The 14,096-nt window shown below is 36.2% G+C and overlaps 1 protein-coding gene across 4 annotated transcripts in view; it reads left to right on the forward strand.

The window, feature by feature from the left end:
- Nucleotides 1–1,395: 1,395 nt before the first annotated feature.
- LOC127413316 (gamma-aminobutyric acid receptor subunit alpha-2-like) overlaps nt 1,396–14,096 on the forward strand; it is a 280,046-nt gene continuing 267,345 nt past the window's right edge. For all 4 annotated transcript variants that reach the window (XM_051650347.1, XM_051650346.1, XM_051650348.1 and 1 more), the window contains exons 1-3: nt 1,396–1,760; nt 2,210–2,290; nt 13,893–14,008. In XM_051650347.1, the coding sequence (XP_051506307.1) occupies nt 2,229–2,290; nt 13,893–14,008 (178 nt within the window). In that variant the 5' untranslated portion in view covers nt 1,396–1,760; nt 2,210–2,228. The remainder of the gene's footprint in view (nt 1,761–2,209; nt 2,291–13,892; nt 14,009–14,096) is intronic.

Here is a 14,096-nt window from a genome sequence, read left to right on the forward strand (position 1 = left end):
AATTGTAAACAAAACAAACAAACCATTGCTATGTTGTGTCGGAGCTCGCAACGCAGCAGCCATACTCGGCGCCATCTTGAGTCCAAAACACAGAGAATATGTGACAGTGATTACTTCATACTACAGTCTCGCATAGTCAGACCTATATCCACACTTTGTTTTAGCCCTGTTCTAGCACTGGAGAGTCAAATATAATATACAGTCTCAAAGTTTGTAGTAAAACAATCATAACTGTGTAATTTTAATTATGCTACCTCATCTGTCAGCATGATGCTAGTGAATCATGTTGTCTCTTTGTACGTTACGTCATTGTTTTGGTCGATGGTCGCTCGCTCGCGTCCCTATGGAGTGTGTGCACGAGCACGAGCACGAGCAACAAGTAGCTGGCTGCAGTTCACTTAATGGCCACAAGTGTCATTAATAACAAGGGTTTCTGAATTTTACATACTGCACCTTTAAAAAGTTGACAATAATAGAAACATATATACATAAATGTTCAGTATGGTTTAATGGTCACCAGGCTTTATTATATGATATGTGTTGTGAATGAGCATGAAGAGCTGAAAAGTGTTTTTGCAGAGGACTTTAAGTAACTAGGACTAGGTAAGTTGGGACAGCACTCAGAGTAGCACCATTCTTTAAACATCAACTTGACAAGGAAAGCGACAACACAAGTGAGTCAAGACATTACCGTAATGAATTTAAGCACAAAGCGGACTGTAGCAAAATAACATAATCCCTCCTTTTAATCTCAGTATATTTTTGCTGCATTGTGACATAAAGCATGAATTAGGACATTTTATGTTTTTGAACAATATATTTTAATTAACACATTATTATAACATGTAAGTTAAATGCTCAGTATTTGCATAAAAGTCGGCCCATTTATTCATATTGTTATAACTGCATAAAACTGATTTATAATGCATTTTAAATTACTTATTAGTTATTAATAAAACCATTTATAAACCCTTAATAAAGGGACCATTACTATAATGTGTTACCTGGTTAACCTTAACCAATAGTTAAGCCTTTGTGACATCAGTCGAAAAGGCAATTTGTTTCAGAAGTGAAGTTAATTTTGATAAAATATTAGGAAAACTGTTCTTTTTTTCTTTGGAACAACATGCAATTATGAATCATTCAAAATGAGACCAGGAATGTGTATTAAAATAAACAGGTCGATTTTGATTTCATGTTGACTTTAACTGACAATTCCATCATCTGTGTCAATACTGCAATTAAATACAGTAGGCTATCATAAATCGAGAGAGAGAGAGAGAGAGAGAGAGAGAGAGAGAGAGAGAGAGAGAGAGAGAGAGAGAGAGAGAGAGCATCCCTGAGCTGCCTAATAGAACCGCCTTTAGGACCCAGCTCTGGTCTGGATGTGTTTTTCTTTGTAGTTATCCCCTTTTTCTTTCTTTTGGGAGAAAAAACAAATATAGTGAGCAGTATGAGATTCAGTACAGAAGATCTGTGATCACGGCGCGTCGAGGCGCGTCGGTGCGTTAGTTAAATAGAGAGCGGCGGCGTTGCAGAGTGTCTGGGGACCCCCTCATAGTGATGCTGGTATGCATCTGATATTATAGTGCATTATCATTTCTCCGCGATGGGAATGTATTAACGCTCGTTCCCGATAAATCTGCGCGCTCTATAATAAGACTCGTGATCGCGTCTCCGGTTCCAATAAACTTTCACATCCCTATTTTTATTTGATCAGCTTTTACTCATAAGGACAGAGCAGATCTGGTGTATCACAGGTGGGTGTCCTCATAATGACTAGAGTAGCCTGTCAATGGATGTGTTTATGGACATGTGTGTAAATTATCAGTGATTACTCAACAATATGTTTCAATTTACATGTAGGAGGTCATTATTATAGTGCGCATGTGAGCTGTGGACACTTTGTCATCTTTGCCTAATCATATAATGTGACATGTTTATATAGACTTGAGCGGATATTGATATTCATATCATTAATGTGTCGTGTCAGTGAATACTAAGCATGAGTCTTTGTTAACGCGCTGTAAATATTAATGATATGTCTGGGGCAGGATCCGCAGGTGGATATGGACCAGCGTGCGTATATGGACCGATGACCAGCTAAACCCCTCATTTTAGATTGTGATCTGTAATTAACTGTAACCAAATGTAGATATATTTTTTTTTCACCTGATCTATGGATTCCAACGCTTTTGTCTTCTTACAGTCAGAGTTAAGTTGCAGAAATGAGGGAAAGGTTCGCTTTCTATCTTCTCATCTTCGCTATAACGCTACTTTGCCGCACGAGGTAAGGAATGGCATTCTTTTCTTTCTTTTAAATGGGTTGGGGTGTTCTACATTTACATAATATATAAAAACAATAGATATGTATTTAATCTGATCACGTTACTGATATTTTTGATGGACGCAAAGCCTCATGTGCCCGTGCGTAACTGGAGGCTTTTACGCGTAAGACTCAGATGGATACCTGAAATCGCTCCGGTGAGCAAAACTGACAAAGACAGTGTTCATGTTTATTTAATGAGGAATAATTAATGCAAGTTTATTTCACGCAGAATTGCTTTTCATTTTGAGAAGGTTTTCTGAAATTCTTGATTATAGGATATGATCAGGGTCGAGTCCTCTAGGTGGTGCAAAACAGCGGCTGTAGATTTGATGGTGGAACCTAGGGAACGCTTTCTCATTTTGGGGAGGTGAATAGGATAAAACAATAATTTCCCTTGAAACTTTGCCGTCTTAAAATATTCCTAAACATTTTTGTATTATGTTAGGACCATATCCATTAAACGTGTAACATATGCAAATTAAGTAGCATATGCAGCAAGGGAAAAAAATATATATATATATATATATATTTTAAATACCCCTCTGAGAGTAATAGAGGACCAATGTAGGCTGCTTACAAAGAAATGGTAAAAATCAATAAATAATTAAATAAATCAATAATTAAATGTACCATTGTATTTAATAATTTCCCATGAAAACACATCATTAATTGTTTAAAACATTTCAAAACCTCTATTTTCACTTACTTTTTAAAATTATAAAAAAATATATTTCCAGATGTCGCATTTAATAATATGACTAATCGGTTGTATTTCCAAATGACACCAAATGTACAAATCAAACATTTATAAACCCTGATTTTGGATTTTTTTTTTATAATAATGGAATTTTCACAAATGTCTAACCAGCAATATGTGAAATTAGGAGTCTCTCCCTATTATAAAGCATGAGATATTGCACTTATTGTATGAGCGAAATAAGTTTGAAGTTTGGTCGTAATTATTTTTGAGGAAAGTCAACGTTATTAAATCCAACCACAATCATTATTTATGCTTGTAGTACCTCAACTCAGTGTGTCATGAAGACCACCCTTTAGAATGTTTGGATGAATGTTGTTTTGATGCTGCTGATCAAACAGTAATTAAGATGGGTAACCTCAGGGGTGTAGTTTTCAGGGGGGATGACCCCCCCCCCAATAATCAAAACAAGCAAATACAACCCCCCAATACCATGATCAATGGAAATATGTAGATGCTTCACGCTGCAACCCTTCCAACAGTCAAGCCAAATCTACACCCTTGGGTAATCTCCTTACACGATTTTGTGTTGCTAACCCATGATTTAAAAGTGACCACATGGATTGTAATTACTCTGCTCACTCTGCACACACTCAAGTCACGTTCATTGGCAATTTAATCTGTTCTTAAAATGATGGGCTATTTTCTTATTTAATCATATTACAGTTTTTTCCAATTGCTAAGACACATTTCCTGAAACCTATAACACACTTCTCAAAATTAAAACCACAAAATCAAACACTCTGTTCAAAATAATATTATCTTATCATACTAAATGAAATAGTTTAATTTATTTTGAGCAGAACATAAACATAGCAAACTTCAGAACATTCCTGATTACCGAATGCTTAGGCAGAATGTATAGTAACAGTACAGTAAACAGTAACACTTCATTTTATAGTGCCCCTGTTACAGTGTAATTACCCAAGTAAGTACAGAGTACTAAATAATGTAATAACATGAAACAACATGTACTTAGTTTTTCTGAATTGCTAAAACACTAAAGCCCATTCTCTGAACCAAATATAATTATAATTAATTTATAATTTTCTTTATTTATCACACATTATACATTTGCACATATACAGTGAAATTCTTCTTTTCCACATATCCCAGCTAGGCTGGGGTCAGAGTGCAGGGTCAGCCATGATACAGCGCCCCTGGAGCAGATAGGGTCAAGGGCCTTGCTCAAGGGCCCAACAGTGGCATCTTGGTGGTGCTGGGGCTTGAACCCCCGACCTTCTGATCAGTAACCCAGAGCCTTAACCGCTGAGCTACCACTGCCCCTAAATACTGGGCCTAAGCCCATTTGTCGAATCAATCACTCTTTTTTGCAAAACTCTAAACACATTCTCACTCACTAAAACACATTTCGTGCTGTGATGCACTTGTGTTTCAAATGGTAAACACGGGTGGCAAAAGTTAAACACAACTACAACATAGTTGTCATCGTTTACACACAATGACTCGAAATTGTTCGCATTTGTTTCTGATGATGTGAAAACAATGCTGAGGCAAAATTAATCTCTCATTGGCTTTGATTTTGCAGTTGGACAGCATTTTTGAGTGAGTGTACTGTAATGTGTTTTTCATTTAGAGTGTTCTTTGTTCTTTGGGATTTTGCAGTTGGACTACTGTTTTTTTTTTACAGTATGCAAGAGCTGAATATACAGACATTCAATACTGTATTGCTTGCAGTACTTTCAGTATACAACATATTCACTGTACTACTGTAAGTTGTGATTACTATACATTTTTTTTTTTTTTCTTCTTTTTTTGACAGTAATTGCAAAATGTGCTTACTACATACAACAACAACAAAAAATCTTTAAATACATGCCCTGGACACTGTGTTCTCCATTTTTTTGATGTAGTGTCTAATTAATGCTCTGTAGTGTTTATGTATTGACTAGCTGTGTGTATGATCTGAAAGCATTGCTTGATTTTGAGAACAGATTAAATGGTTTTGAGGCGATTGTTTGATTTTTCCAGAAAAGTCAGGGGTTTTGTGAATGTAGTTTGAAGATTTGGTTTTGTGTTTAAAGTTGTGAGAAAATGGATGAAGGTTTCAAGAAATGTGTCTTAGCAATTGTGAAAAAACTGTAATATGTAATTAAGTTATGGAACAGCATGTACTTACACATTATAATTATGTATGTGTAATAGACAAGTATTATTACATATGTGTAACAGGCCAATCTTGTTACATACCTATTTGTGTAATTGGAATATCTTGTTACATACATGGAACAGAAAAATATTGTTACAATACTTGTAATAGCTTCATAGTTGCATTAGAACTACACAATATCATATATTATTAATCATTGTAAAATAAATTGTATCTAGACTGTACTTAAGTGTACTTCATGTGAAACTACATACCTTAACAAGCTGTGAATAAGTTTAAACAAACTTACTAATTCACAGCTGAATACATGTAATAGCTTCATAATTACATTAGAATTACACAATATCATATAGTATTAATCAGTGTAAAATAGTTTATCTAGACTGTACTTAAGTGTTCTTATTGGGTAACAGCTCATTAAGTACAGTCAAGATACACTTTATTTTACAGTGATTGATACTATGAGATATTGTGTAATTCTAATGTAATTATGAAGCTATCATTCAGCTTTGTACTAGTAAGTTAATTTAAACATAAGCATAGCTTGTTAAGGTATGTAGTTACACATGAAGTACACTTAAGTACAGTATAGATACACTTTATTTGACAGAGATTAATACTATGTAATATTGTGTAATTTTAATGTAACTATGAAGCTATTACATGTATTCAGCTTTGTACTAATGAGTTAATTTAAACTTAAGCACAGCTTGTTAAGGTATGTTTATTTCCATACTTGCAGTGTATTCAGACACTGCCGGAGGAGACTGAAAAACATACGCTTAAATGCATCTTGACACACTTAGGGTATGAAACTTAGTTACTTTATAAAATGTATGAAGCCATTGCATGCATTTTGTTGTGTAATGGTGTGCTAATGTGTATAGTTTTTGATTCTCTGTCTCTAGACTGACAGGCTGGTGGAAGTTCATTGCAGGACTTTATACCTCATATCAGAAATTGTGTGTTGTTTGTTTTTTTTTCTTTCTTCAGCTATAATTTCTATTTGGAAAAAAATGTAACAGTTGAACAGTAAAACCAATTTTGACACAACCTGACCCATGCTGTTTAGAAAAATGTGAATGTAGAAAAGGTAATAAATGTAGTTTTTTTTTTTTTTTACAGTTGTTATAGTATTTGACCATGCAAAGCCAGCCCAAACACCAATATTTTGTAACAAGGCTTCCCTGTTATACATATGTAATAATACTTGTCTATTACATGTGCATAATTACAATGTGTAATTACATGCTGTTCCATAACTTAATGACATATTAAGTACATGTTGTTTAATGTTATTATATTATTTATTACTCTGTACTTACTTGGGTAAAAAGTGTTACCCCAGTAAATGTTTCTTTTTTTGATGGAGATTTTAATTTTTTATTTTTTATTTATACATATATTTTTTTTATATACAGTAAAAGTGAGGAAAAAAAAACAGTTGGTATACTGTGAAGAAAGTCACATTTATTGTTCCTAAGCATATGGCCTCTGGGCTGGGTCAGGCCAAAGAACCTCATCAACAACACATGCAATGTTAGCCCTGGCCATGCAGCGGGGCAAGTACTGTACCCCCTGATATGACTTATCCAGCCCTGAAAAGAGTCTAAAGCAATGTCATCACAAGCCTGCTCTATTGCTTGTAGAAGGTTTTAATGCTGGTAAAGATTTATATCACCTACTTTCAACCGCCATGCCGAGAAGAACTCCTCTATGTGGTTGAGGAACGGGGAATATCTGGCTGTATCTGTTCTTGGTGAAACAATCTCGGAGATAATCAATAAATGTCAGCAGATGTGTGCCATTGTATGGGACCAAGATGGCATGGTAGTGGACTACCCCATGTTGGCTGATTGTAGGGCTGCACAGTTAATCTTATTTTAACCACAATTATGGTTTTTGCCTCTCATGGTTAATAAAGCATAATAATCTGCAATATTAATGAGCTAGCAAGCCAAAATGATCATCCAGGTAAAGTTGCAAATTGGATGATAGACCAAACCACAAGTTTCTGTTTTTAACTCTACACATTTGTGAACAAATCTTCACCTTTGCATAATTACAAATATATTTGTTAAATTTTACACGCTTCTAATCAGGGTCTCATGAAATTTACATGAGCATTGCAAAACTGAAATTACGTGCTTCATTACACGTTTGGCTGCACTTTTCAAGTGAAATGTCCAGCAGGTGGCACCAAAACCGAGTGAAATGAGGTTGTAATCAGATGTTCTTAAGGTTAATTTTAGATGGAGGTTTTAATAAAATGTAACTCCCTAACCTAAAACTTTACCCTAAACTTAACCAATAGTGTCCGAAAAGAGAAATGAGAGTTTAGCAAAACAGACATCCTTACCCTTAACCAGCACCTAACCTTAACCGATAGTGTTTTAAAATGCAGAAGCTAAATGAAAAGCACATTTTCTGAAGCAACCACATCAATTTGTGTCGCTTCTATGTCTCTGCCGTGTCACACGTGTCAGCTTGAGTTCTTGTCTGGTTTTGAATCGCGGTCCTCTGAGTACAAAGTCCAACACTCTATAAGGTGCGCTACCTCGCAAGCTAATCATATTGGAATAAGTGTATATATGTAGGTGGGTCTGTAATACAAGCGTTAAAATGTATAATTTTTCAAAAGATGCGTTAGAGTAAAAGTGTTCTGATATTATAACATAGCAGGGTCTGAGTAAAAGAGAAAAAAATAAGTATTAATAAAGTCATAATCAGCCACTGAAGTCATGATTTGAGTGAAAAGTGAATAAAACACACAGTTGTTGTAGCGCCTCTAGTGTTCATTTCACCTGGAAACTGCAGGGAATTGTACCTGGAGACACAAATAACAAGTTTTGCAAAAATGTATATAGAGTCACATTTTCACTATGAGACCAGGTTGTTTCTAAACAAATCAAAAGTAACACAATAGCACCGTGGCTTTATGGACTGAGGAGGAGATGAGAAAATATCACCATGTACAGTATAGGAGGAGCACAAAGCTGTTGTCTACAGAAACAACAACACACCATCTTTCTTCAGTTTTCTGCCAAAATTAAATGCTTGAGCCCATATGCCACATGCTAAATATATTAATATTGTATATTGCAATATAATAATAATTAAGTTAATAATATCATTTAAAAATTGATTTCTTAAAGAGAACTCAAATGCAAACATAAATTGGTACTTTAATTCACCAAAGTGGCATTCAACTGATCACAAAGTATAGTCAGGACATTACTGATGTAAAAAACAGCACCATCACTATTTGAAAAATGTCAGTTTTTGATCAAATCTAGACAGGCCCCATTTCTAGCAGTCATCACTCCAACACCTTATCCTTGAGTAATCATGCTAAATTGCTAATTTGGTTTTAGAAAATCACTTGCCATTATATCAAACACTGCTGAAAGCTGTTTGGTTCATTTAATGAAGCTTAACATTGTCTTTGTGTTTGTTTTTGAGTTGCCACAGTATGCAATAGACTGGCATGTCTTAAGGTCAAAGTTAGGTCAAAAATGGCAGAAAAAGAAACAGCTTTCTCTAGAAACTTATTAGTCAATCATTGTTTTGAGGAATGAAGGCTATACAGTGCTTCAAATTGCCAGAAAACTGAAGATTTCATACAAAGGTGTACACTACAGTTTTCAAAGACAAAGGACAACTGGCTCTAACAAGGACAGAAAGAGATGTGGAAGCCCAGATGTACAACTAAACAAGTGGATAAGTACATCAGAGTCTCTAGTTTGAGAAATAGACGCCTCACATGTCCTCAGCTGACAGCTTCATTGAATTCTACCCGCTCAACACCAGTTTCATGAACAACAGTAAAGAGAAGACTCAGGGGTGCAGGCCTTATGGGAAGAAGTGCAAAGAAAAAGCCACTTTTGAAACAGAAAAACAAAAAGAAAATGTTAGAGTGGGCAAAGAAACACAGACACTGGACAACAGATAATTGGAAAAGAGTGTTATGGATCTTAACCCCGCCACTTTGGTAAACAAAAGTACCAATTTCTTTCCATAAGAGCAAAATCTGTACATTATTCCAAACTTTTGGCCACCAGTGTATATCTAAGCATTGGCAACAGTGATTTTTTTTTTTTTTTTTGTCAAATAGTGCAGCCTTGGAAAAAACATTACAATTGTTCTCAAATGACAGAATAATTGTTATTAATAATCATAATTTAAAATGTTAGCCCTAGCTAATGGCAGCACACATTGTGACATTGCTGTCATGCTAACCAGGAACATCCACAACGGCCCAGTGGCCAGTCATGTTCCACCCTCTTCTCCTCTGTTTTTTTTAAGATTGAATCCAGCCTTATCTACAAAGATGCACTCACGTGGAGTGTCTCGAGCATCGATTTCAAACATTCTCTACAAAAGAATACATGTGTAGTAAATGTATATATATTGTAAAATAAATGATATACTGCAAATTGAAAACATTGTAGCATAAGGCTTTCACATAGTCTGCACCATATACTGCTGAGAGACTGTATATACACTACTTGCACATATTCCAAACACAGGCCTTTGACCTTTTGGCAATTCCATATACAGTTTTTCTCAATTCGTTTTATACATCTCTCCAAACTATAATCAACGCTCTCAAAACAATTCACACAGCCGACGAAACAGACACTCATGAAGCATTTTTTAAAACTAAATACCAACATCAAAACGATGCGTTCTCTATTGATTTTTTACTGAACATTTTCAGCTATAGACACAAAACTCTATTATTGAATTAACACATTTATCATAGAAATTCACAGTAAAGACCTTTTTCCATGTGTTTTCATAAAATGTCTCTAAACTTCTAGTTGTCCCTGTTCTTCCTCTTTCTTGCTTTTTTTCTTTTCTTTTTTCTTTTTTTACTGTAAAAACTGTAAAAATAGCAGTCTTGCTATACTGTATGGATCTAAGACAGCAATGTAAGCACAGATGGTACAGTAATTGTGGACATTGATTGTGGCATGCAGACCAATGTCATTTCTCCCTCTTCTTTAAACATGATCAATTAGTCACTCTGAGATCATTTGAGCCTCTTCTGTGTCTTTTTTTAATTTACTCTTCCACCCTGCTGTCCTCTTTCTCTCTGTTCACCATCATTACACCATCTCCATTTGGTCTTTCCTCAACACTTTTGATGCTCACCCCTGAAAGAGTTGAGAAAAAAATCTTACCCTTTTCTCATCACTTCTACATCCTATTTCCTCTTTACCCACTCTAGCTCTTCTCAGTTTGCACATCTTCTTATCTTGTTCTTCATTTTTTTCTTCCTCATTGTTTTTTTCATATTTTAACCCTTTTATAGATAGCAGTCTAGATAGTTGTGTGAAACATTGAGTCAACTGCATCTTCTTTGCTGTGTGCATTACTGACACAGCCGATATTAATGGGATTTGACAAGCTGACGTGCATTTGAGAATATAACTTTAATTTAGTTGTCTGTGTTAACTGTTTTGAAAGCATGAATTTTGGATCAGAGAAATTTGTGTGTAGTGTTTTGAGAAAATGAGGAAAATCAAGAAAAATCTGTTTAGGACAATTAAAAATAGTGTAGATTGCTGTGTTCATTGTTTTGAGAACAGTGACCTGGAGAAACGCATAAAATCGATCAAGAAAAAACGATAAAGGATATTACATTAAAGAATGGATGCAATGCTAATAGTATGAATCCTTCCAAAGACATCCTGACCAGCAATTATTCTTGTTTAGATTTCTCGTAGAATAATTACATAGTTGGCCAACATGACTACAGTCATCCATTTTGACAAAATATGAACATAATTCAAAAGTTAAAATACATTTACATTTATGCATTTGGCAGATTTTTTTTATCAAAATTGATTTACAGTGCACTTGTTACAGGGAAATACCCCCAGAGCAACCTGGAGTTAAGTGCCTTGCTCAAGGACACAATGGTGGTGGCTGTGGGGATTGAACCAGCAACCGTATGCTTACCAGTTCTGTGCTTTAGCCCACTAGGCTACCACCACTCAAGTCATTACAGTCATTAATGTATGCCAGTGGTTCCCAACCCTGTTCCTAGAGGCCCCCCCAACACTAAACATTTTGGATATCTCCCTAATCAAACACACCTGATCCAACTCATCAGCTCGTTAGTGGAGACTCCAAGACCTGAATTGGGTGTGTAAGTTTCACAAAGTACTATAGTACATACAGCAAAGTAAACATTCAAAGAGCAGAGAATAGAAAGTGTTATAGTAGATAGCAGTACAATACCTGTTTTGTGCTCTGAAGGTCCGGACAATGGACGCTACAATGAAACGGCTCAAATTAGGCTGAACATGTTGCCCAGCTTCCCTCAATGTCATGCCATTTACAACGACATGGTCAAGAACAGTTGAAGAACGAATCTCATCAGACACAGGCCTTCTCCTTGCCCTTCCTGTTCTTGTTCCTCTTCCACTTCCATCCCACTTCTTCCTCTTCCACTGCCATCTCCTTCATCTCTACCTCCTTCACCTCTTCCACCTCCATCTCCTCCACCTCTTTCTCTTCCAACTTAATCTTCTTCACCTTCACCTCTTCCACCGTCACCTCATTCCCTTCAACCTCCATCTTCTCCATCTCCAATTCCATCTCCTCCATGTCTTTCACCTCCAACATCACCTCTTCCTCTTCCACCTCCATCTCCTATACCTCTATCTCCTCCACCTCTTCTTCTTCCACCTCCATCTCCTCCACCTCTTCCACCTCTGCCGTCACCTCTTCCCCTTTCACCTCCATCTTCTCCACCTCTGTCTCCTCCAACTCTTCCTCTTCCACCTCAATCTCCTCCACCTCCACTGTCACCTCTTTCTCTTCTAACTCCACCTCACCTATTCCCTCTCCATCTTCCTCTAACTTGACCTTTCTCTGAATTGTTGGAATATTTTTTTTCCAAAGCCAGGATACTCATCTGTAGCCCTTTTTATACATCCTGGGACATTATTTTGTGATATGTGAACGATTTTGCTTAACAGTGTTCACATGGTGAGAAATGAGTGATCACTGAGTTCAGGTTGTCATGACATGATGAGAGTTTTTGAATGCTATTGTTTTTTAGATGCTCACATGTTGTAAAAAGCTGATTTTGTGTTAAGAGTTTTTAAAACAGTAATTTTGTTTATAGTTTTGGGAAATTGGTCTTTATTTTGGAAAATGGCATTATGGTGTTTGGAATTGATAAAAGAGTCTAAGCAACTGGAAAAAAAAAAAAAAAAAAAAAAAAAACTGTAAATCATTGACTTAGTCCCTTCTCCTGGGACTGAACATGGTTACACCATGCCATACCATGCCAATCAATAAGCCAATATAATATAAATCTAGATAATGTATGTGATAAGCAACCCAGTCTTCAGTGCTTGTGTCATAAAGTCGATTCATGAAATATGCTTTACTGGTTTCCATGAGCAGGGATTTTACTCTAAATAACTTGAGAGTCCGATGGGTTCAGATATTCCTCCCCTTAAACTGGGTCACTCCTGGATGCACCCAAAACCTACAGTAGCAAGCTTCCTCGATGTCTGTTGCCTACATAGGGAACTGCCTTTTAAGGCATCATACAAACTGAGCTGGAACCACATTAGTGACTGATTTAGAACACAATAAATAGGCAGCACCTTTGCACACCATAAAAATAGCACTCTGCATGAGATGTATATTTAGTATTGAAATAAATATGTTAATAATCAACATTTGTTTTGCTTTTTCCACCAATTTGGATTTAGGCCCAGAGTTTGGCCAAAACACGAAGAAAGTGAGTCTTTGAATCCTTACAATGCTTTCTACAGAGGCAGCTCACCAGGTTTTGGAAATGAGAGAATGTTTTCTTCGTTAAATGGGTTTAAAAGTCAGCTGGCAAACAGTTTAATTTGACGCTCATAATGTATGCAAGACTGATTATGCTAATGAAGCCAATTATGCTTAAGTACGTTAATTATATTCCTTAGCAGCGTGTTACATGGACTTCACTGCAAGTAGAACATGCATAACCGAAAAAAAGAACGCTCTTATACTGTCACAGTGCAGAAAGACTGCTGAAATTATACAGAATTGAAGTTTAAAATTGAATTTGAATCCGGTATAATGATTCTTGGAAACTCTGAGATGAGAGACATAACTTGTAGCAAGACAGAGAGCTTGTTTCATTATAGACTTAAAATATGTTAGCAAAGCTGTGAAGATCAGGTAATTCCTCACAGATAATTCCTCATTTCAGTCAGTGTGTACTTTACTACCCTCATTTTTTACTGGCCAATTGTCTTTGAAGTATTCCCATCCCTTTTACCCCTGTTAATGAGGCTGTTAATGCTGAAATATGTAATTACTGTGCTACTAGTGTTACCAAATGGACTAATGATTATATACAACACAGGTGGCCTTGTCCTCCATTGGTTGGACAAACAGACATTCCCACCCCAAACTGACACCACTGGTTGAGCCAATGGTGCTGTGTTGGGCTGGTAAGATACTCAAATAAACATAGCAAGATTTTGAAAGTGCCAAAGCCAGTGTTTACACTTTTTGGTGAAATCAACCTACAAATGGCTTTCTTATACTCTGCATTTTAAGCTGAGATAGGAGAAAGCATTTTAACATAAAAAATGACACACTTCAGGTTTAAGTTCACATGTAAGCTTGACCTTTTTGCCTTTATTGTGTAGGTCAGTGTCTGCAGATGCCACAACAGATGCCTTCAAAAACAACATCACCCTCTTCACACGCATCCTGGACCGTCTTTTGGACGGCTACGATAACCGGCTGAGACCCGGACTGGGAGGTGAGTTACAACAGTGTCTGAATTAATGGACCCACTTTCAATATTCAGATTAAGATGGAGGATACTGTCAAGAGCCTCTAAAACCTAG

Source organism: Myxocyprinus asiaticus, chromosome 22 (assembly GCF_019703515.2).
Source record: "Myxocyprinus asiaticus isolate MX2 ecotype Aquarium Trade chromosome 22, UBuf_Myxa_2, whole genome shotgun sequence".
Taxonomy (NCBI): domain Eukaryota; kingdom Metazoa; phylum Chordata; class Actinopteri; order Cypriniformes; family Catostomidae; genus Myxocyprinus; species Myxocyprinus asiaticus.